The sequence below is a fragment of the Pelodiscus sinensis genome, chromosome 5 (assembly GCF_049634645.1).
Source record: "Pelodiscus sinensis isolate JC-2024 chromosome 5, ASM4963464v1, whole genome shotgun sequence".
NCBI classification, from domain to species: domain Eukaryota; kingdom Metazoa; phylum Chordata; order Testudines; family Trionychidae; genus Pelodiscus; species Pelodiscus sinensis.
Genome location: NC_134715.1, coordinates 133,013,894 through 133,038,098, shown reverse-complemented (window position 1 = coordinate 133,038,098; position 24,205 = coordinate 133,013,894). Strand labels below are relative to the sequence as shown.

Here is a 24,205-nt window from a genome sequence, read left to right as displayed (position 1 = left end):
CCCTTTATGCTGGCAGACTGCAGTCTTGGGAGAACGGGGCCTGGTAGTCTGAAAGCTTTTTGCGCTGTTTCGCGGCCTTAATTGTGTTCCCCGGTTTGCTTTTGCCATGGTGTGTTGAACTGTGTTTCCCTAACCTCTGGCTAACCACTCATTTTAATTTGTAGCTTGCCGAGGGCATGACCAGCTCCGCTATAATTAACATGCCAGCTTCTGGGGCCGAGCTCCATGTAGGTATTGCTTCATTTCTGACTGACTTACTGACGGGGGTGGCCGGCGTTTTCGGAGAGAATGTCATTTAAAAAAGAAATCTCCAGAAATCACAGCAGGTCTTTTCGTGAGATTCCTCTGCTCTCCCAGACAAATGACAGTCTGGTACGTGTGTCTTTCGTCAGCCATCCCCCTTCACGTCAAAGAAAACAAGGTGAGGGTGGGGATGTAGACCCATCTAGACTGATCTCAAGTGCACAGGCCTGTATTTTCCGCAGGGTTAAGTGGTGAAGAAGAAGGAAAATGGGAGATGGGGAAGGGATAGGTGACTATCCAGACCCTGCATGGCAGTTCACGATGCTCTAGATCAGTGTTTCTCAACCAGTGGTACGAGTTCCCTTAGGGGCACTCGAGAGAAATCTGGGGGATACGTCAACCCCACTGAAATCTGGAGAAAACTGAATTTTTGTTTGAAGTTTTCCAGCGCTTGATTATTTTTGCACTTTTTACACCCAAAAATTTCATCGCCCACCCGGCTACGATGACGTTGTTTAAACAAATGTGTTGCAATGGTAGAAAAAAATTGTGTGTCTGAAAACTGTAGGTACTGGGGGGACTTAGAATTGTGTTTTGGAAAAAGGGATACTTTATGGAAAAAGGTTGAGAAACACTGGTCTACATCTTATTTACCCAGCTCCTTTGTCAAAGTGGGGTGTTTTCTCATCCTGTGTGGGAAGAGCTTATGAAGCGCGTAAGGAGGTTGAAACCCAGCCCCGTTCAGAGGACTAGTATGAGAGCCAGGCATCGTTTTAGTTCTCAGCATTGGTCGTAAGTGGGATTTCAGCCGTGTACAGACGCACGGTCCTCTGCACCGGTGGGGTTTTCAACCACATATAAGAACATAAGAATGGCTGTACTGGGTCAGACCAAAGGTCCATCTAGCCAAGTGTCCTGTCTGCCCACAGTGGCCAGCACCAGAGAGGGTAGACCGAAGACAATGATCAGCGATTTGTCTCCTGCCATCCCTCTCCAGCCTCTGACAAACAGAGGCCAAGGACACCATTTTATCCCCTGGCTAATAGCCTTTTATGGACCTAACCTCCATGAAATTATCTGGCTTCTCTTTAAACTTTGTTATAGTCCTAGCCTTCACAGCCTCCTCTGGCAAGGAGTTCCACAGGTTGACTACACGCTGTGTGAAGAAGAACTTTCTTTTATTAGTTTTAAACCTGCCACCCATTAATTTCATTTGGTGTCCTCTAGTTCTTCTATTTAGGGAACTAATAAATAACTTTTCTTTATCGGCCCTCTCCACACCACTCATGATTTTATAGACCTCTATCATATCCCCCCTCAGTCTCCTCTTTTCTAAACTGAAAAGTCCCAGTCGCTTTAACCTCTCCTCATATGGGACCCGTTCCAAACCCCAAATCATTTTAGTTGCCCTTAAACCACAGCCAGGGGCAGATGACTGTTTTGTGGGGCCCTGGGCAGCATAATTCCGCGGGGCCCCCCCTTTGCCATGGCGCATGCGCGGGGCTTTCTGAAGTGCGGGGTCCGGGGCAGCCGCCCCGTTCGCCCTGCCCTATATCCACCCCTGACCACAGCGCATTTAAGGCAGCAGCCTATCGATGGCTTTTCAGGGCAAGCTTCCTGCTTGCTCCCTCCTGCCTGCTGACCTTAGAGGAGTTCTCTGAAGGCCAAAGCGGTATGGAGAGAGGGCGTAAAACAGGCTGGGCAAGATGCAGCCTGGGGGCTGGATGCGGCCCACCTAACACTTTGATCCGGTCCGTGGATGGCATCTGGCCACTTGCTATTTAGATCCCACTGCCCGTGGCAGATAGTGGCTCAGGGAACAGGATCTTATTTAATGGCTCACAGCTTCGTCACGGCACCACCCCACGGTGATCGGCGCCGGGAGGCCTTTTAAACATTTGCAGCAACCCCGGGCGGCTCCAGGCAATGCGGTAACAGCGGGGCCGGGAGCTGCGGGCCCTTCGCTGTGTTTTTAATTCAAAGCCTCTGACCCCAGACAGCTCTGGGGGGAGACTAGTTCCCAGCCCCGCCCCTTCTGGCTAGGCCCCACCCCTTCTAGGGGTGAAGCTGGCCTGTGACCACGTACCAAAATTCATTACGTGGCCTCCCACTGAAAATTATTGCCCACCCCGGCATAAAATCATCCCTCCTCTCATGCATTCAGAGCGAAGTGGAGTCTCTTGTTCCCACCGTGAATTTTTTGCAGAATCAAAAGTTTGGGTTGTTTCTAGCCTTGGGACAGGGTGATAAAATTCTGTCCCTGGCTCTATGTCAGTAGCCACGAAGTGGGACTTTGTAGGCCTGCAGGGGTCCGGTTTTATGGCAGGACAAAATTCCACCTGCTTAGACCACGGCTGAGTTTGTCCCATCAACTATAGGACACATCCTGCTCCTATTGATGTCAACAGAAATTGCCCATGAATCCCATGAAGTCCAAATTGAGCTTCATTAATTCCCCATTCACACGGCCCTACCCGATTGTATATAAGAAAGAAAGGCCAAACGCAGTCCCAGCTTCAGATCTGAGTCTGTCTCTGAGCTTTGTGTTTCTCGGAGCTGGACATAATACATTCCCTTGGATTTGTTAAGGCTGGGTTGAAATTCTACTGCTAACAGAGACCGTGGCTTCCACAGACTGAGCTGATCAGGAGGCCAATGGAGTATGTCACATTCGTTGAACATAAGAACGGCCACACTAGGTCAGACCAAAGGTCCATCCAGCCCAGTATCCTGTCTGCTGACAGTATCCAATACTAGGTGCCCCAGAGGGAGTGAACCGAACAGGAAATGATCAAGCAAACTCTCTCCTGCCATCCATCTCCACCCTCTGACAAACTAGGGACACCATTCCTTACCCATCCTGGCTAATAGCCATTCATGGACTTAACCTCCATGAATTTATCTAGTTCTCTTTTAAACCCTGTTATAGTCCTAGCCTTCACAACCTCCTCAGGCAGGGAGTTCCACAGGTTGACTGTGCACTGTGTGAAGAAGAACTTCATTTTATTTGTTTTAAACCTGCTTCCCATTAATTTCATTTGGTGACCCCTAGTTCTTATATTATGGGAACAAGTACATCACTTTTCCTTATTCACTTTCTCCACACCAGGAAGTGCACTGTAGTTTCTTGTAGTTGCATCTCTACAGGTTCGGTACAGACTGTAAGGTACCGCGCCTTTACACAGACACATGCACACAGGTCCCTTGACAACCCAGTCTGCTTTTGATGCCCAGAAACTGCATCTTTTCCCCAAAGTGGTTTCCTTTTTCCATGCAGAAAGACGACCGGGTGGCTGTGAAACCAAGGCCCATAAAACGTCTCTTCTCTGCCCTGTTCCCCAGCATCTTTAATTGAGGTGGCCATGTTTTCGTTATAGTTCAAGTAAAATTCTGAAAAGAACAAAAAAAGCTGCAAGTCGTTAATTTAAAATAAATGCCGCAGCATACAAGACAGCAATAAACCGATTCTAATGGCCTGGACCAGGACCCTACCAGAATGCGATTAAACATAATAAACCTCGTGATCTAAAGACCTCCTGCTGCCTTTTGGGGAAAGGGTTGGAAACCACACAGCTGAGACACCCCATGTATTTCATCCTGTCTCCTTGCTCCTTCTCGCTATCCCTTCCAGTTCTGGTGTTCTATGATTCTATGATGGCTCAGGCTCTTTGCACGGAAACTAAGAGTGGCGCAGGAGTGTAGCTCGGTGGCAGCTGGGAAAATTGAGGGTAACTATTTGGAAAAACTCTTAGGGCCAGATATTCAGCACATGCCAAGCCTTGGGAATCTTGGCCCCTGGAAGAGAGTGAGACGAGATGTGACGGGAGAGGGTGGGTTTGCCGCCAGTGACAGTCAATCTGAGGTTTAAGACTAGTGGACGTCCCTCTGAAGGCAAGTCCCCATGGGGTTTGTACCTTGGAGGACTGATACATGGGGTCATAGATTCCAAGAGTAGACAGGACCAATTCTGATCACTCGTCTGACCTCCTCTGTCACCTGGTCCAGACTCCTACTGCAAAATAATCCCCAGACCCGAGCTTTTGGGAAAACAGCGATGGAGAACCCAAACCAGGGCCCTTGGCCCATTGTCCCTCTGTTCGTACTGCAGTGCAGCCTTTCAGAGACTGACGCCAAGGCTGGTGTGTAGATATGGAACCATAAAGCGTAGAGATGGCAGACCAAATCATAGCACCGTAGAACCCTAGAACGGGAAGGGACCTCGCGAGGGCATCGAGTCCAGTCCCCTGCCCTCACGGCAGGACCAAGCACCATCTAGACCATCCCTGACAGGTGTCTGTCCAACCTGCTCTGAAATATCTCCAGGGATGGAGATTCCACAACCTCCATAGGCAATTTGTTCGGGTGTTGGCGCCCCTGCTCAGTGAAATTCTCTGGGCTGTGCTATGCACGAGGTCAGACCAGATGCTCACAGTGATCCCTTCTGGCCTCACAATCTCTGACCGGCCAGCTACTGGAAATCTTTAGGCCTGCAAAGGTTGGAAACGCCAGTTTGCTCCATTTTCCCATCAGCCCAATCCTAGACCCTGGACAGCACTTTCCTTTCAGTGTGACAGCTCTGCGCCCTGTCCTCTCTCAGGCTGTCTACCATGCGGGGCTATTTCGGGATATCGGAAGTATCCCGAAATAGCTATTCCGTGTCTTTGGAGCAAGCCCGTTATTTCGCAATTTCACGGGCTTCTTGTTCCGACATCTGTGCAAGCCTCGTTCCATGAGGATTATGGGACGTTTCGGAACAGCGCTCGATTTCGAAATGCTTTTCAAAAGAAGCTATTTTGAAACGAGACAGGCATGTTCTGTGTTCTTGAGTAGGTGTGGTTCGCCATTCGCACCTCCCTGCCATTGTGTAGATGTACCTGTGGCCGCTCTGTGTCCTGTACCCCCCTCTGCACCAATGTTGCTCGAGTGTCTTCAGTGGAGTCCTCCAGTTTGCACTTATCGACTCATCGACTTGTCGACTAATCGATGGAAATTCCATGGACTGCTGCTCTAGATGACTAGAGGAAGTCCAAAAGGAAGTATTTCTTGATGTAGCGCACAGTCAGCCTGTGGAACTCCTTGCTGGAAGATGTTGTGAAGGTCAGGACTTTAACAGGGTTGAAAAAGAAAAATCCATGGAGATTAGGGCCATCAACGACTCGATTCGCTGACTCCATCAACTATTCAAAATTCCATCGACTACTTGATTAGCTGATTCATTGACATTTAAACCTCCCTACCACTGCTCTCCATGAACCGAGAGTCACACCTCCCTGCCATTGTGTAGACGTACCTATAGCCGCTCTGTGTCCTGTACCCCCCTCTGCAGAATGAGCCTGTTCAGCCTGTAAGGCCTTGGAGGCCAGATCTCTCTCTCCCCATGCGCCTCGCGCAATGGGGGGCCGGATTCAGCTGGGGCCTCCAAGCAGTACCAGAATGTAAAGCAATTGTGGTGATTCGGAGCACAGAGAGCGACCCAGGGCTGGTCCCCAAATCCTCAAGAAGGGTTTTTGTTTTGCTGGCGCGTGGTGTTGTTGGTTGTAACAAATACGCATAACTCATCCAGTGACAAGCTAATGAGGATAACGTGGGCCAAAGCGAAAAAAGAGGAGCTGAAATCTGTAAACTATTTGGAATAATTGGCTATTTGCTGCGTTTGCTTCTTCCAAGGGAGAGCCCATATTTTACGGCTTACCCCGTTACCAGCGCTGTCGGGATCGGATGTCTCCAGCTGCAACCCATAGCTCAGCTCCCGCTCGGACACCCCGGCCTGCCCAGCCTCTCGCCCGCCACATTCCCACGGGCTCTCCCTCGACCCGGCCCCTGGTGTCCTTTAGCAGAGGGGGCCGGGTGGAGGATCACGGCCGCTGGAGGGAAACGCGGCGGGGGTGCCAAGGCGCCGGATCAGTTTGTCAAGCAGGCGGCTCCAGTCACATTGGGTAGGGGGGGTGGTCAGCGCGATGCGGGAGTCAGCCTCAGGCATCCGTGCAGGCTGCCAAAGCCCATCCAAGCCGCGTCGGCCGGCAGAGCCCCTAGCGCAGCGGTTTGCCAATGAGGGGTCACACCCCAGCGCTGGGTGGGGGTGTGTCGGGCGCTGGGCTCGTGGCTGCAGGGGGATCAGGGGAGCAGCGGGGGGCTGAGGCAGCTCCCTGCCTCTCTTGGCACCTCAGACTGAGCTGCGACCCAGAAGTGGCCGGCAGCAGGCCCGGCTCCTAGGTGCAGGGGGAGGGCGCACGGGGCTCCCCGCACTGCCCCTGCCCCCAGCACTAGCTCTGCCCTCTCATGGGCTGGGAACCCGCTGCCGGCTGCTTCTGGGGTGCAGGCTGGTCTGCGGGGCCAGGAGAGGCAGGAAGCTGCCTTAGCCCCCCCGCAGCACCGCTGACTGGGAGCCGCTCGAGGTCAGCCCCTCCCGCCCCAGCCCTGCCCCCTCAAAAGCCGGAGCCCCCTCCTACAGCCCAAAGCTCCCATCCTCAGCCCCGTCCCGGAGCCCCCACTCCTGTCAGATTAGGCTGGGTCGCGGCATCCACCATTTTCTGCAACTGGCTCATGAGATAAAAAGTTTGAAAACTGCTGCTCTAGATGACTTCTGGAGAGACGTTATTAAAACACACAAATAGAAGTTTAATAGGGAGTAGGTTTAAAACTATAGGCAGTATTTTTTCACGCAGCGCACAGTCAACCTGTGGAACTCCTTGCTGGAAGATGTTGTGAAGGCCAGGACTTTAACAGGGTTTAAATGGATAAATCCATGGAGGTTAGCCCTGCCAGGATGGGTAGGAATGGTGTCCCTAGCCTCTGTTTGTCAGGGGCTGGGAACGGGCGACAGAGGAGGGATCACTGGATGGTTCCCTGCTCTGTTCCCTCCCCTGTGGGCAGACAGGACACTAGGCTGGATGGCCCATGGGTCTGACCTGGTCTGGCCGTTCTGATGTTCTTTCCTCGTCCGTTTGCATTATGTAGATCCAAACAAAATATCCGTTGTGTCCAAATTTGGGCAAGAAAGCAAAAAAATTCCCGGTGGCGCCCAAGTGACGGGGCAGGGAAGAGGAGCTGCCTGAAATTCCAGGTGATGATCATTTCACAGCTCTAGCCCTAAAGAATTTGGGGGCCTGTCCGAGGACACTCCAGCCCCCCCGCCACACGTGGATGATCAGTGACAAGGGAAAGCAGCGGAAGCCTGGGGTAGGCTGTTGCCCATCTTCCAGCTTCCCACTTCCTGCCCCAGACCCACGGGGAGGCTGCTTTGGGATGGGAACTGTGGAGGAACCTTCTGGGATCAGGGTCTGGTCCATGGGTCAGGTTCATCGCTGGTGTAACTCTGTTGACATCAATGCGGTTGATACTCCTGCATGCCCCTGTGGCCCCAACCCCCTGCCTGGACGCTGTCTCTTTATATGGGGAGATCTGCTGCATGTGATGCTGGTTAGGATTGTGATTGGGAACTTGGGGCTGTTTTATTAGCACTGTAACGATGTGCATTCCTAAGGGAGAAGGGGGTCTGATAGAACTGCATGGCAAAGCTCCTGGGTTGTATTATTGACCCCGCTACTGACAAACTGAATGGCCTTGGGCAAGTCCCTTAATCTATCAAAAATGGTCGGACCAACGCTAACCGTGATACCGAGCTGTCTTGCAGGAGGTTATGAAGCTCAGCTCCTTCCCATCTATAAAGTGAAACACACCCCAGTATGAGGGCCCATACAAAAGCCATGTGCTCTTTTAAGTCTAATTTTTGAGGGTTTCAATAGAATCTACACACACATGTGCCTTGGCTGGCCCTGCCACAGGGCTGAAGTTGAGCCTGATGCAGGAAGGCACCTAAGTATTTGCCTAAACCCCATAGACTTCAATTAGGGTACGTCTACACAGCAAAGTTATTTCGAAATAACAGCCGTTATTTCAAAGTAACTTTCCGAGCGTCTACACAAGCCAACTGCTATTTTGAAATTAATTCGAAATAGTGGAGGGCTTATTTTGAAATTGTAAACCTCATTCCGCGAGGAATAGCGCCAATTTTGAAATTGCTATTTCTAAATAAGTGCTGTGTAGATGCTTATTTCGAAATAGGGGGCTTCCAGCCCTTCCCAGGGTGCCCTGCTGGCCACCCAGGCCACAAAGTAACTTCTGACCTGATGCCCTGCCAGAACCATTTCCGGCTGTCGTTAGATGCGATTCAGCGTCCAATCAGTGTGGATGCGCCATTTCGAAAAGCATTTGCCTACTGGGTCCCTCGCTTTCGCTGGCTTTTCCATTTGCAGGCTTCCTGTCCTTCGCTATTAACATTCCAGCTGCTTCCCCTGGCTTTATTCCCCCCTTCTTCTTTTTGTAACTTCGGTAGAAACCAGCCCAAATATCTAACCCAGCGCTTTGTCTTGGGGCTGCAGAAGATACCGTGGGTAAGTCGTCAGATTAGCGTAAGTGCTTTCTTTGTAACTCGGTACCTGTGGCACGTCAGAAGAAAGCCACGGTGGTCGGGACATCGATTCTTACACAATAAAACAAGGGGCGCGATGAAAGGCAAGATCTGAAAAAAAAATTAAACAGGAGGCAGCGAAGGCCTCAGAGCTAATTTCTGTAATATTTCTATTAAAAACAATGTCTATTCAAGGCGGCTGTCTTAAGCCTGCCCCGTTGGCTTACAATCTAAATCCTCCATGAGATCAGCGTGATGGAATTTTGTGGACTTCTAAAATAAGACATTAGTTTTCAGGAATGCTTCATGCATCGTGGTCAAAACCCCTTCATCTCTGCTTGCATCCATTTCAAAATTGGGCACTTGCAATACGATGATATATATTTCAGACCCCGACAGCCGGCTTTCTCTACGGGATAATAGCTGCCGTCCTGAAAGCCTGTTATCCCTCCCAGTTTTTACAGAACAGATTAAGTGAAATTTTCTTAGTGGCCTTGACTCTCCTGCCACTCACTTTCAAAAGGCGAAGCACGTAGGGCGGGTGATATCTGGTTAGTGTAGTGCTCCGCAGAAGGGTTTCGCTCTTCTTGAGGGAGGTGGATTTTCTTAGGGATCAGGGTATGTTGTCAGGGATGTATTTATTCTTTGGACTATGGTCATGTTTCATAGACTCATAGAAGCGTAGAGCTGGAAGAGACCTCAGAAGGTCATCAAGTCCAGCCCTCTGCTCTAGGCAGGACCAATCCCAACTCAATCAACCCAGCCAGGGCTTTGTCAAGCCGAGATTTAAACACCTCTAAGGATGGAGACTCCACTACTTCCCTAGGGAACCCATCCCAGTGCTTCCCCACCCTCCTAGTGAAATAGTTTTTCCTAATATCCAACGTGGACTTCTCCCACCACAACTTGAGAAGAGACCCAGGCGTAGACCGGGGCTTTGTTCCACACTAGGCGAAAGAGAAGAAAAGGGCAGGACTGGCCCTGAAAAGTTTAAGTTTGCTGGGGGCTGGTTTTATGAGATGTCCTAGCGCAGATCCTCAGCAGGCTGAGACACATGGCCGTGTTAGTCTGGGGCTATTAATATAACCCCCTTTGCTTCTGCCTGGAGGTCTCTATGGTTGGCAGAAAACTGCCACCTGGAAACCAATTGTGGTGACTCTTCCCAAGAACCAATTTGACCCACTCTGGGGCTGAGATTCACCTCTGTGCCGAGAGGTCTAGGCACCCCTCCTGAAGACTTCACCATTGTCTGACAACCTCCAGCTTGGCCACCACCATGTGGGGGTGGAGCAGGGTTGACCCAGGGACCTCCAGAGCGAAAAGACAGATGCTGTACAGCTTGGGTGAAAAGAGCAGGCTCTCGAACGGACCAGGTCCACACTACAGAGTTTTGTTGGCCAGGAGTGTGAAAAAGTCACACACCCCCGGCCACGTAGGTATGGTGGCAGCTGTGGGACAGAAGACTACTTTTGCTGGCCTAGCCAATGCCATCGCGAAGCAGGGAGAAAAACTCCCTCTCTTGGCACACGCTATGTCTACCCTGGGGGCGCTGCGGGAGTAGTTGTCCTGGAGTAGCTGTGTCTGAAGAGATTGTGTAGCGCTGACACAGCCAGGCTCACAATTCTGTGGCTGAGTCAAAGGGAGATGCATTACAGCCGCTGGGTGCATGGGGTTTGTGCTGGCTTTCTGCAATCAGAGCCATTACATTACCCAGTTGGGTGTGTATGTGGAGGGAGGGGGGGGGGGCTTCTAAGGGTGGTTTTCCAAGGGAGATGCTTCATTTCCCCCCTCCCCTTCCAGGAGGAAGAATTAATCGACTGGTGGAGCAAGTTCTACGCGTCCATAGGGCAGAGAGAGAAATGCGGCTGCTACTTAGAGAAGGGCTTTGACATGCTGAAGGTAACCACATCTCCTCCTGGCAGAGGCCTCGTGGCCGCTGGCTGCCAGAGGCCGGCTGGACCCCTCCATCCTGATTGTGGAGCAAGAGATGTTTTAAGGGAGCGCTAGCCGGGGCGGTGTTTATTCCAGACCTGGTTCTGACGTCTGAGGGAGTTGTTCCCCGCATTCCCTTCCCCCCTCAAAAAAATCTGAAAAAAAAAATTCAACTATGGAACATTCTGGGCGACACCCAATGTGTTTCCGTTTGGAACTGGTGCCCTGGGGCCCTGGGGAAGTTTTCGGGTCTGTGCCTCCTGCTCCCATATTGTGCCAATTGTGTGTGGGGAGTGAAAAATCCCATTTTCCATCAGAAAACAAGCATCTTTCAGGAAAAAAAAGTCTTTGGTCAAACCCCCAATTTTCTGTTGAAAAACGGCTTCCAATTTGCCCAGTGTGACGTAGTGGGGGTATTGGGCTGCTTTCTATGCTGGCTGTGTGGTAACCTCCACTGGCTGCTGCTGGTACCATAGCCCAGAAGGGCAGGGGGTGAATCATTATGCAAAGAGGGTCTCTCAACCTGTCTGACCAGCTACCCCCCATGGAGAGAAACAAAGAAAGGTGGAATGCTGCCCTGGGCGGGGGGGGGGGGGGGGGGGGGGGCAGGGCTGGAGGAGAGGAAGTTAGTTTTCTGTCTGGGATCATGGAGGAGACAGCTTAGGAAAGGGGCTGGAATTTAGGGGCCCAGTATCCCCCATATCAAGGGGGGCTGATGTATCCTAGGCCTGCCCAGGAACCAGATGACATCTGTGCTGTGCTGTATCCTGGAGAAGCAATAAACTCCCTCTGTTCTACTGGCTGGGGGAGTCTGTCCGTGCCACTACGGGGGTGCAGGAGTCGGGGGAACCCTAATACGTCGTCACACCCAGCTGTGCCCATGAGTAGTGCTCTCAGGATTGAGGCCTACGGGCTGGGTGTGGCAGGGAGCTACCAGTCTCCACGTGTTAGAAGAGAGAAGAGAGGCCACTCCCCCACGCCGGGAATATCGGACGTTCTGGTAACACCGGGAGAGGCCTGGGCCTGCCTCCATAGGCTGGATCTCACAGGCATGGCCTCGGCAAGGTCACGCTTTCAAAAGGGCGTCCCCCATCTGGACACCACCACCTCTGGTTTTGTCTCGGCTTTGGGATTGGAAACGAACCAGCCAGAAAGAGTCTCAGAGGGGGGAGCCGTGTTAGTCGGTAACTTTAAAAACAGCAACTAGTCCTGTGACACCTGAGAACTCACAAAAATATAGGGGGAGTCTCATGAGCTTTCGTGGGCACAACCCACGCCCTCAGAGGACGAGCTGGAGAGGACTAACAGAAACCAAGTTATTTATTTATAACAGAAAAAAAAACCTCGCTGCCTGGCCATTGCCGGACTGGTGTTAATGAGGCTAATGAAGTGGGCTGGAAATGTTCCACACTTAGCTTTGGATGCAACACTGGGGTGCTAAAGGCAGCGGGGACTGGCCAAAAAGGGGACTGACTGGTTTATAGCTGGATGAAGGACCTGCCTAGAAGAGGGCAGACCCTGAGGAAGGAGAGGAATTGTTAAGGCTGGTAGAAGAGGGATGGATGAAATCCCCAGCCCCACGGTGTAACAGCCCCCAATGGCGCGCGCCACGGGGAAGCAGCGGGAGTCCTGTTCCTTGAGGCTGTGTCTACACTGCAGTTAAAAACCCGGGCCTGGCCTGGGCCAGCCGAGTCAGGCTCACGGGGCTCAGCAAAGGGGCTCCTTAGTTGTTGGGTAGACGTTTGGGCTCAGGCTGGAGTCCTGGCTCTAGGGCTAAGCGGGGGAGTCTGAGGACCCAGGCTGCAGAAGAGCCCAGATGTCTTCCCCACAGCCTGGTGGGCCAGCCACGGGTGTCTGATTGCAGTGAAGAGTCACTGAGAACCACATAGGGCAGTCAAGCAGGAGGACATGGGGCCTGGGGCATACCCCTCCCCCCAGTGCCCCAGGCACAGGGCCCAGGGCAACTCCCCTATCATAGGTCCCGCCCCATCCCTGCTCCGCCCCTTCCCCAAGCTCCGCCCCTTCCCGGTTCCAGGCCCCGTAATCCTCCAAGTCGATCCCATCCTAGACTGGTTGAGGTGGCTGCCGTGGGGCCCCCAAAACATGGGGCTTGGGGCAGCCCCCCGATTCGGCCTATGGGCGGGACGGCTCTGGCCTCAAGGGACAGTCTAGGTCTAAGGGGTCCATGAAAGGTGATTGTTACCATAGCGATCTGAAAGGCCTTCTCCACCCCCGATGCCGAGGGACGTAAGGAGATTCAGGGGCCTCCGTGATATTCTCCAGGTGGCCTGCAGGAGACACGCGTCCTTTGACTCTGAGGCGTTTTCCTTCCTAGGTCTACGAGACGGAGCTGGAGGATGTGGAGGAGTTCGAGAGGCTCTCCGACTTCTGCCGCACCTTCAAGCTCTGCCGCGGCAGAACGCAGGACGCGAACGAAGATCCCTCGGTGGTGGGGGAATTCAAGGTCCGACGGCCTCTCTTTAGACCCAGAACCGCTTGACTCGGCAGTAGTCAACTGGAAACTAGCCACGAGTCCCTCTAGGAGTCTAGGGACTGCCCGGGAATAGTTTGAGAGGGAAGGATCTTTGAACCCTGGGCCAGGCAGTGGTTGGAAACGTCGAGGACGGGAGAGCTGAGAAGAGGAGGCAGTTAACTCACTGCAGACGATGGGCATTTTACACTGCATCCAGGGGATGTGATTTCAGCTCATGTAAACCTACCCCAGCTAGCTTTTAATGTACATCCTACTGGTCCCGGGGGTGAGCAGCTGCAGAAGCAAGAGCTAACCCCGCGACTAATTACCCAGGTCTCAGGTGGGTTTCTATCGTGGCTTCACCGCAGCAGGTATGAGCTTGCTAGTTCAAAGCTAGCCGGGGTACAATCGACCGAGTTGCATTCACGCCTGGGGTGACAGCAGCGACAGACGCGGCAGAATTCGAAATTTTTGTATTATTTCCGGGGCTAATATCCACGCTGCTAATTGGTTTGTTTCCTTTTTATGTATTGAAATGGTCACGGTTGTGTGAAATTCCAGGTTGGAATCATTTATTTTTATTGACTGAACGGTTCACAGTGGGCAGGGAAGCGCGGAGAGGGCAGACAAAGCAGGCTTCAGATAATTAATGACAACAGCCAACGAGAGAACAGCCAGATAGCTGTTCCAACACAATCTGCTGACATTGTATGTCACAGGCGCACGGGGGTAGAAGGAAGCACCAGGGTCACGTAAGTCTAAGCCCCCTGCTCAGATGGAGGATTTCGTGTGTCTAAGCCAGCCAAGACACACGGCTCTGTCGTCTGCAGTGCAGTCGTAGCTGTGGTGGTCCCAGGACAGGAGAGAGACAAAGGTGGGGGAGGAAATGTTTGGTTTTGGACCAACTTGTATTGGTGAGAGAGAGAAACTTGAGAGCCGTAGAGCTCTGGGAAAAGTCCTCCCAGCCCGACAGCGGAAGGCAAGGCGGGAGAGATGGCTGAGCATCAGCAGCACATACCGTAAGGGCTCTAGGGAAGAGGACCCCGCAGTCCTAGGACAAAAAGGGGAGGGTACGTGGTTACGGATGGTTGTAGTACGGCAGAAATCCAGTGCCCTGCTGAGTCCTTTTCATGTCTCACTGGGTCATGAGTCAAATTGGAGTTGGTCAAAGTGGCTGCAGGTTTTGTGTCTGTTGTTCGGGCAGGGTCGGGGCCGCTTTGAGTTGGTGGGTCTTGGTCTGGGGGGCGCTTGTTCTGATGCGGAGCGCGGCGAGGTTGAGGGATGATCTGAAGCCCGGAAGAGGGGCTCTTCCAGGAGGGGGTCCCCGCCGGGGATGGGTTGTAGCTGATGGTACCTGTATGGGTTCCACCGGGGAATGGTGCCTGATCACCAACTCGGAGTCACGCCAGACCCTGCGAGAACAACAGAGGCCAAACCTACAGCCGTAGCTCCGCTGCTACAATGAGCCGCAGCTTGTGAGATCCGAGGGTCCGACCCGTGCCTGTCTCTAGACAGGCTGCACCTCCTCCAGTGCACCCCCCCAGCACGGCGGTATGGGTGAAACCCATCACCCCGCATGCGAATGAACTCACACAGGAAAATGCTAAGAGGCCAGCCTGCCACCTCACCTGGGGCCGGATGCTTTTCACCCTGCGTCTCACCATGCGGTCGTTCTGCTCAAAGGAAACCCAGGAGGAGAGGTGTGGCGCTAGCTGCCGAGCTCTGGGCGTGTTGGGGGTGCTCCAGGCCCCGCGCCCCCCTAGGGACGGCCTGGGTAGGCTTAAAGAGTCTAAGCTGCCCTCTTCTGGCTGAGGCCTTGCCCGGGGCAGAGGTGTTCCCAAAGCAGCATTGCCCTGGTTTGCCCCGAGTCCGGTCCCCCGCCTGCCAGCCGGTAGCACGTGGCGTGTAACATGCCCGGACGTGCACACGCATGACCGTCCGTGTCTTTGCAGGGCTCATTCAAGATGTATCCCCTCCCGGACGACCCCAGAGAGCCGGTCCCTCCGCGCCAGTTCCACCAGCTCCCGGCCAAAGGGCCGCAGGAGTGTCTCCTCAGAGTCTACGTCGTCCGCGCCTTCGACTTGCAACCCAAGGACACCAATGGAAAGGTGCCCTGCGGGGGGCGCGTGGCCGGGGGGCGGAGGGCAGGAAGCGTAGGGCAGAATCCACAGCCTGCGTCCGGCACAGCGCACGGCCCCGTCCTCCACGGCGGCCTCCTCTTCCCCTCAGGTCCCGCTCCCCAGGGCCCGGCTGCCTGCTTCTCTCCGCCTTGCTCCCTCATCGCCTGGCCCTTCTGCGTCTAGGAAAAGCATCCCCACCGGCAGCGCAGCAGGGCCAGAGTGGCTTCCTGCCGGCACGTCCCTGTGGCCCCTGGGTGTGGGGGGATTGGGGGTGTCTCCATGCCACGCCCCCGCCCTGAGTGCCCCGTGGCCAACGGGAGCCATGTGTTCAGATCCTTGCCCCCGTCTAGGGGCTGCTGCCAGAAGGGGGTGCCCCAGGTCAGCGCCAGCCTCCAGCGCCTCCCCACACACTCCCTTCTGCCCCCCAACGCCTGCACCCCAGTTCCCCTCCTTGACCCAGACACTCTCTCAGAGCCTGCCCTCTACTCCCCGTCCTACACCCCAATTCCTTGGCCTCGGCCAGAGCCTGCCCCTGGACCTCCTCCTGTCCCCAAACTCCCCCCCAGAGCCTGCCCCCTTCCTATCCTCAGTCCTCTTCCCCAGACCTCCTCCTGCCCCCAAACTCCCTCCCAGAGCCTGCCCCCTTCCTATCCTCAGTCCTTTGCCCCAGACCCCCTCCTGCCCCCAAACTCCCCCCCAGAGCCTGCCCCCCTTCCTATCCTCAGTCCTCTTCCCCAGACCTCCTCCTGCCCCCAAACTCCCTCCCAGAGTCTGCCCCCTTCCTATCCTCAGTCCTCTTCCCCAGACCCCCTCCTGCCCCCAAACTCCCTCCCAGAGCCTGCCCCCTTTCTATCCTCAGTCCTCTGCCCCAGACCTCCTCCTGCCCCCAAACTCCCTCCCAGAGCCTGCCCCCTTCCTATCTTCAGTCCTCTTCCCCAGACCCCCTCCTGCCCCCAAACTCCCTCCCAGAGCCTGCCCCCTTCCTATCTTCAGTCCTCTTCCCCAGACCTCCTCCTGCCCCCAAACTCCCTCCCAGAGCCTGCCCCCTTCCTATCTTCAGTCCTCTTCCCCAGACCCCCTCCTGCCCCCAAACTCCCTCCCAGAGCCTGCCCCCTTCCTATCTTCAGTCCTCTTTCCCAGACCCCCTCCTGCCCCCAAACTCCCTCCCAGAGCCTGCCCCCTTTCTATCCTCAGTCCTCTGCCCCAGACCTCCTCCTGCCCCCAAACTCCCTCCCAGAGCCTGCCCCCTTCCTATCTTCAGTCCTCTTCCCCAGACCTCCTCCTGCCCCCAAACTCCCTCCCAGAGCCTGCCCCCTTCCTATCCTCAGTCCTCTTCCCCAGACCTCCTCCTGCCCCCAAACTCCCTCCCAGAGCCTGCCCCCTTCCTATCCTCAGTCCTCTTCCCCAGACCTCCTCCTGCCCCCAAACTCCCTCCCAGAGCCTGCCCCCCTTCCTATCCTCAGTCCTCTGCCCCAGAGCCTTAGGCAGGTGGGGGAAGGGGAGGGAATTAGACCCATTCTGGGCACCACCAACACTTCTACAAACCCGCCGCCCCTAACTCCAGCGCCTGTTCGTGGACTGAGGGGTTGAGCCACCTGCCTGGCGGCGGCAGGACCGGCTCCTTCATCTCCCATATTGCGGCCGGAGATGAGTCTGTAACAGCCCCGCTGCCTCCTTTCTCTCCTTCTGGCGCTGCAGTGTGACCCCTACGTGAAGATTTCGGCGGGGAAGAAATCCATCAATGACCAGGACAACTACATCCCGTGCACCCTGGAGCCCGTCTTCGGAAAGTACGTTTCCCTTCCGCCTCGCGCCTGGGTGGGGATGGCGGATCGAGCCCCCCAAGGCCGGATCATGGGCAGACCTAAAAGAGCAGGAAAGGGAGAAGAAGCCAAAAGCTGGTGTTAGGAAGGATGGTCCTGAAGACCCGCGAAAGGTTAGCTCAGTCCCTGACTCCGGGGGCGCCATGTACTCTCTGTTCTCCGTCTGTAAAACAGAGGTAAGAGCGATAAGATGGTGCCAAGCTTGGAGGGGTTGCAAGTGCTTTGGAGGAGAGGGTCAAAATTCAAAACAATCTGGACAAACTGGAGAAATGGTCTGGAGTAAACAGGATGAATTTTAATAAGGACAAATGCAAAGTGCTCCACTGAGGAAGGAACAATCCGTTTCACGCACGTTTTGTTAGTCTGTAAAGTGCTACCAGACCATTTGCTTGCTGATTTTTTTCTGTATCAGACTAAGTCGGCTACCCCCTGAAGCTCCTGAACACAGAATGGGAAGCGACTGTCTAGGAAGGAGTCCTGCAGAAAGGGATCTAGGGGTCAGAGTGGATCACAAGCTAAACAGGAGTCCACAGTGTGACACTGTTGCAAAAAAAGCAAGCGCAATTCTGGGAGGCGTTCACAGGAGCGTTGTGAGCCAGACACGAGACGTCATTCTTCCGCTCTGCTCTGCACTGGTTAGGCCTCAGCTGGAGTCTTGTGTCCAGTTCTGGGCAGCACATTTCAGGAAAGATGTAGAGAAATTGGAGAGGGTCCAGAGAAGAGCAACAAGAATGATTCAAGGTCTAGAGAACGTGAGCTATGAGGGAAGACTGAAAGAATTGGGCTTGTTTAGTTTAGAAAGGAGAAGACTCAGAGGGGACATGAGAGCGGTTTTTAGGTACCTAAACAGGTGTTACAAGAAAGAGGAAGAAAACTTGTTCATCTTGGCCTCTGAGGATAGTACAAGAAGCAATGGGCTGAAACTGCAGCAAGGGAGGTTTAGGTTGGACATTAGGAAAAACTTCCTGCCTGGCAGTGTGGTTAGACACTGGAGTAAATTGCCCAGGGGGGTTGTGGAATCTCCATCACTGGAGAGATTTAAGAGCAGGTTGGACAGACACCTGCCAGGGATGACCTAGACCAGGGGTGGGTAAACTTTTTTGGATTGGGGGCCACTGACCTCCAATGGTCCTCCTAGCACTGCTGCCAGTTCCAGCAGTGGATGGAGCAGGGTCCTTTAGAGAGAATGCCCAGAACAGGGCGAATATGGAGTGATCCATCCCGTCATCTGCTCTCTGCATCTGGAAGTCAGAGCTTTCCGGGAGCATAATTTTGCATCCCTGATCATCTTGGCTAATCGCCTCTGATAATCTCATCCTCTGTGAACTTCTCTCCTTCCTGTTTGAACTCAGTGATTCTTTGAGCCTTGGAAACATCCCCTGGCAAGGAGTTCCACAGGTTAACGGTGCAGCGTGTGGAGAAAAACGGCCTTTGAGTTAGTTTCAAACCTGCTACCTGTTCATTTCTCAGATCCCCCCCCGGGTTCATGTGTTATGTGAGGGGGTAAATAGCACTTCCCTATTCACTGTCTTCACCCCAGTCATGCCTTCATGGACCTCCAGCACTTTGTGGCAAGGTCTTCTGCTCACGGACTGTCCCTGTTTGGATCCCTTGTCACACAGTGCTGACCGGCTCTCTGTTGCGGCATTAGAGGCTCCCAGGCGCTGTAGAATAATAAAGGCTTTGGCTGTCCACCGCAGGCTCCTCCAAGCAAAGGGAGGGTCTTTTTTGCCATGCCTGGCTTCCAGCCAGAGACCCGTCTAGACAGAGTTCGGCACCTTCCCGCCCCTCCCCCCCGTCGCGACGACGAGACAGAAAACCCAGGTCCCGGCTATGAAAGCTCCCGTTTCACAAGACTGGCTGTTTGCCAGGGGGGCTAATTACGCTTTACTGACCTGGATTTTGCCTGCTGCGTTAATGGGCGGCACAATCGCTCATTTCCCCTCCTAATAGCTGCCGCACAGTGGCAGAGGCGCTGATAAACTCCCCCCGGGAGGCAGCCCCATGGCAGCAGCAAGTGAAGTGAGTCCCAGACACGCTGGGCTGGATCCTGGCCATCGGTGTAAACCAGGACTGACTCCACATGGAAGCCAGTGAAGATCCGTGAGGTCTGGCCCACATGAGAGGGGAACAAGGCCCACAGGCACGAGGCTACCTGGGGGCATCTAACACAAATGGAGAGTAAGGAAGGGCCATTTTGCTTGGACTTCAGTGGAGCCCAACTGGTTTACACCATGTGGAGATCTGGCCCCGGTGACTCCAATAGAGTTACACTGATTTACACCATCTGGGGAACTGGCCCTAGGGAGTCCAATGGAGTTACGCTGATTTACACAAGCAGAGGATCTGAGCCGCGGAGTTTAGAAAATTGTGATATTTCTGGAGGAAAGACCCCACTCTCTGCATTGAAAGTAAGGTTGGGTGAGAGCAAAGGCCTGTCTAGCCCAGTGTCCTGTCTGCCAACAGTGGCCAATGCCAGTTCCTCAGAGGGCGTGAACAGAACCGGGAATCATCCAGTGATCTCTCCCCTGTCACCCATTGCCAGCTTCTGACAAACTGAAACTAGGAACACCATCCCTTCCCATCCTGGCTAATAGCCATTGATGGATCTGGCGTCCATGAATTTATCTAGCTCTTTTTTGAACCTTGTTAAAGTCCTAGTCTTCACAGAATCCTCCAGCAAGGAGTTCCACAAGTTGACTGTGTGCTGTGTGAAAAAAAAAATTCCTATTGTTATTTTGTTTTAAACCTCCTACCTATTCATTTCATTTGGGGACCCATAAGAACCACCAGACTGGATCAGACCAATGGTCAATCTAACCCAGTGTCCTGTCTGGGGCATCTGGCATTGGCCACTGTCAGAAGAGGGAGTGAACAGAACAGGGAATCCCTCCCCTGTCGTCCATTCCCAGCCTCTGACAAACAGAGGTTAGGGACACCATCCTTGCCCATCCAGGCTAATGGCTATTGATGGACCTATCCTCCATGAATTGATCTAGCTCTTTTTTGAACCATAATAGTCTCAGCCTTCACAACATCCTCTGGCAAGGAGTTCCACAGGTTGACTGTGCACTGCATGAAGAAAACCTTCCTTTTGTTTGTTTTAAACCTCTTGCCTATTAATTCATTTGGATGACCCTTCATTCTTCCTTATCCACTGTCTCCGCTCCGATCATGATTTTATAGACCTCTGTTACATCCCCCCTTAGGCAGCTCTCTTTTGCAAGCTGAGAAGTCCTGGTCTTTTTAATTGCTCCTGAAGCTGTTCCACCCCCCAGATCATTTCCCCGCCCTTTTCTCTGCTTTTTCCAGGTCACCTTTCCTGAGACGGGGTGACCAGATCTGCACACAGTGCCCAACCTGCGGGCAGACAGTGGATCTAGAGAGAGGCAACGTGATATTTTCTGTCTCCGTCTCCATCCCTTTCTTAGCGATGCTCTTCATTCTCTTCACTGATTATTTTGGGCTCACCGTTCACTAGTGATCCCCAGCTCTCAACTTGGTTGGAGGGGGTAGGGCCTGGGGCAGCCAGTCCTGTGCCCCGCCCAGAGCGGGGCGTGCCTCCCCCAGCCCTCACAGCTGCCAGGGGCATGGGGCGTGGTACTCCAGCAGAGATTTAAAGCGCCCGAGGCTCCAGCCGCCGCTGCCACTGAGCCCCAGACCCCTAGGAATCACTGACCCCCAGGGAAACTCCCCATGGTGGTGGGCCTGGCCAGGGTCATTCCCATCTTGCGCACTGGGAGAAGCCGACTTGCTCGAGGTCACACAAAAGGCAGAGGCTGATCTGGGCTCAGAATCTGGGTCTCCCATGGCCCAGGCCATGGATAGTGGGTGAACTGCAGGTTTGGGGAGTCTAAGCCAAGCCCTGCTCTTTCTGATCGAGGCTACGCCCCTTGTGTGCCCTCCCCAAACCCTGCTCCCCCTGATTGTGGGCACTGGGCCTTGCCTCAGGCTAGCGCCCCCTCCCCAGAGCACTGTGGGGCCTGGCAATGCAGGCCTGGCCTTCCCAGCCCGAGTGTGGGGTTGCCGGGCGGCAGGGAGGCCAGGCACGCAGCCATGGGGGAGCCGGAAGCAGGAGGGGAGTGAGGGAGGGGTGTGAGCGAGCCACCTCCGGACACCCCCGCCCCGGCCCAGTGCATCAGCTCAGAGCCCCCCCTCACGTGAGCAGACGCAGGGGGCGGGGGAGAGACAGGCGGGCCGATACACTCAGGTGCAGGGGGGTCTTGTTCTGCCCTGGGATGGGGGGTGGAAGATGGGGTCTGTTTCCATTGGCTGGTCTGTCCGGAGGGGATTGGCCCCCCGGCTCATCCCCGTTGCTGCCAGGCATGCCTCGGGGTTGGAGCAGGAGCCAGGGGGCGGAGCCAGGCGTTATAGACCAGGAACAGGAGCTGAGGGACACGACCGGGTTACCTGGTGCGAGGCCGGGAATCCTAGAATCCCAGAACTGGCAGAGACCTCAGGAGTCATCCAGTCCAGCCCCCTGCCCACAGCAGGACCAACCCAACTCAATCACCCCAGCCAGGGCTTGGTCCAACCGGGACTTAAACACCTCTAGGGATGGAGATTCCACCCCCTCCCTAGGGAACCCATCCCAGTGCTTCCCCACCCGCCTAGGGAAATAGTTTTCCCTAATATCCAACCTAGACCTCCCCCTCTGCAACTTGAGCCCATTGCTCCTTGTTCTGCATCTGCCCCCACTGAGAACAGCCTCTCTCCAGCCTCTTTGGAACCCCCCTTCAGGGAATTGAAGGCTGCTCTCAAATCCCCCCTCACTCTTCTCTTCTGCAGACTAAACAAGCCCAAATCCCTCAGCCTCTCCTCGTAGGTCATGGGATCCAGCCTCCAAATCACGTTTGTTGCCCTCCGCTGGCCCCTCTCCAATGCATCCACATCCTTTCTGTAGTGGGGGGCCCAGAACTGGACACAACACTCCAGATGTGGCCTCCCCAGAGCCGAATAAAGGGGAATAATCACTTCTCTGGATCTGCTGGCAACGCTCCTCCTAATGCCCCCCAATGTGCCATTAGCCTTCTTGGCTACAAAGGCGCCTGTTGACTCATCGGTAGGCGCAGGAGCCCTGATAGCCCTGGGCAAGGGCCCTGAGCAGCCACTGTGCGGCCCAGGGAGAACCAGTGGCCACCAGGGAGAACACGGAGCCCACGAAGCAGCCGACTCCAGGCCAGCTGCACTTGCTCGGTTGCCCAGAGCCTGGCTCGGCTGCAGGCCCCAACCCCGGCGCTCTCTTGCTCCCCCCCGCACAGGATGTTTGAGCTGACCTGCACTCTGCCTCTGGAGAAGGACCTGAAGGTCACGCTCTACGACTACGACCTCTTGTCGAAAGACGAGAAGATTGGCGAGACCGTCATCGACCTGGAGAACCGGTTCCTGTCGAAATTCGGGGCCCGGTGCGGCCTGCCTCATACCTACTGCACGTGGGTATTTCCGGTCGCTCGGGGGGCACTGAGCCGCCCTGCTGGGGAGACCAGGCTGGGGGGAGGAACAAAAGCACCCGGCCCCTTGCGTCTGGGATGGTCCAGCGCCCCCACCTGCTTGAGTGACCTGCATGTGACATCAGAACATCGTCCTCACACCCCGCGATGCCTCATGGGCCCCGCGGGGCTGGCTTCCGAACCCCCAGAGTTCCCCACAGGTGCATGGGCCTCACCCTGCCAACACCAGGGCTGTCCTGTGGAGGACGTGCCCAGGCTGGTTTCCGGGGAGGCTGGATGGGTGCTCGTGGGGTAGCAGCCGTGGAGGGGCGACCATATCCTAGCGACATGGGAAGGGGTCCTGCTATGGGCTAGCTGGCCCCGTAGGCTAGGGAATGGGAGACTGGGCTGAATTTCAGCCAGAGTGCAGCCTGACACAGTCCGTAATGGCACCGCAGGATGGCCTTCCCCCACACCAGCTGCACCAGAGCAGGGCGTGGGCATCAGGGGCCCGGGTCAGCTCCCGGATTCTCTGCCCTGCCTCCCCGCTAAGGAGGCGTCGGCCCCCGGAGAGAGGAACCTGGCTCTGGGAATTCTCTGTCGCGGATTGAGGAGGGTGTTTCAAAGGGAGAGTCCCTCAGGCCTGGCCCAGTGCCCTGAGCGGGTGAGAGGGTCCCTTCCCGCCAGCGCGTGGTTGGCGCCCGCAGCTTGAAACGTCTCCGCTAACGGGGTCCCCCCGTCGCCCCTGGAGACAGCCCCATTCAGCCTGCAGTTTGCTCCGCCTGTTCTGAGGGAGATTCACCCGCTGGCAGGGAAGGTGCCGCACCCCGTTGTGCCTGTCTGTCTCCTGCCTTTCCCGGTTTCCTCTCTCTGCTACTTGCCAGCTGTTAGAGTTCAGTTCAGGATTCTTTTAAAAAAATACCCCGGCCTCATGCTGCGGCAGCCCCGGCAGCACCCCCCGCATGTCGCGGCTCTGGAAGGTGGGGTGTATTTCCAACACGTTGTCCCTTTGTCCTTATTAATGTCTTGCTCCAGTTCGGGACCCAACCAGTGGCGGGACCAGCTCCGTCCTTCCCAGCTGCTTCACCTCTTCTCCCTGCAACGCAACTGCAAAGCTCCCATCTACAAGTCGGACCGGGTCATATTCCGGGAGCAGGAGTACGTCCTCTCTGAGTTCGGTAAATATCCCTTCTCTTCCTCCCCCTCCCGATTCTTCCCCGGGTGGCTGGCAGCCCGTGGAACTGATTGGTAGAGACGCCCTGGCGAGCTGATTTACAGTGACAGCTTCAAGTCGTGTTGTGTCTGCTCTGAAAACAGACACAACAGGCAGGGCCGGTGGGATAGAAGTTGTGCGACCCAGCTCTGAGAACCACCGTGCAAAGCAGGGCCCCGTTGTGCCAGGCGCTGTATGTAACAGAGTCCCTGCTCCGAAGAGCGCGCAGGCTAACGAGATTAGACAGCCCAAAAGTGGGAGGAAGGAGGAATTGTCCCGTTCCTTTTATACAGGCGGAACAGCGTGTTTAGATGACATTCTGTCGGGACGCTGTGGTACTCTCAAGAATTGAACCCAGACCTCCAGTTCGGTGCCTCCCTCGCGAGGCCAACCTTCCCTCCGATTAATCCCTTCATCACGGTAGCCAACCCGCCACAGCCTTCAGCTGCAAACACACAGGCCTCCAGCACTGGAGTGACATGAAATTTGCCCCTGTCCTCAGGCTGCCAGACTCGCTAGGTCTAGCCACTAGAGGGCGACAGGAACACGTACACCAGGCCAT

The 24,205-nt window shown here is 54.8% G+C and overlaps 1 protein-coding gene across 12 annotated transcripts in view; it reads left to right on the top strand.

Moving 5' to 3' along the window:
* Positions 1-24,205, top strand: part of DYSF (dysferlin) — a 263,140-nt gene that overhangs the window by 198,692 nt on the left and 40,243 nt on the right. For 9 of the 12 annotated variants that reach the window (XM_075931054.1, XM_075931056.1, XM_075931051.1 and 6 more), the window contains 7 exons: positions 165-227; positions 10,454-10,552; positions 12,921-13,049; positions 15,011-15,166; positions 16,877-16,968; positions 22,263-22,433; positions 23,466-23,608. In XM_075931054.1, coding sequence (XP_075787169.1) covers positions 165-227; positions 10,454-10,552; positions 12,921-13,049; positions 15,011-15,166; positions 16,877-16,968; positions 22,263-22,433; positions 23,466-23,608 — 853 coding nt within the window. The remainder of the gene's footprint in view (positions 1-164; positions 228-10,453; positions 10,553-12,920; positions 13,050-15,010; positions 15,167-16,876; positions 16,969-22,262; positions 22,434-23,465; positions 23,609-24,205) is intronic. The other 3 variants (XM_075931062.1, XM_075931055.1, XM_075931061.1) reach the window with 1 other exon arrangement.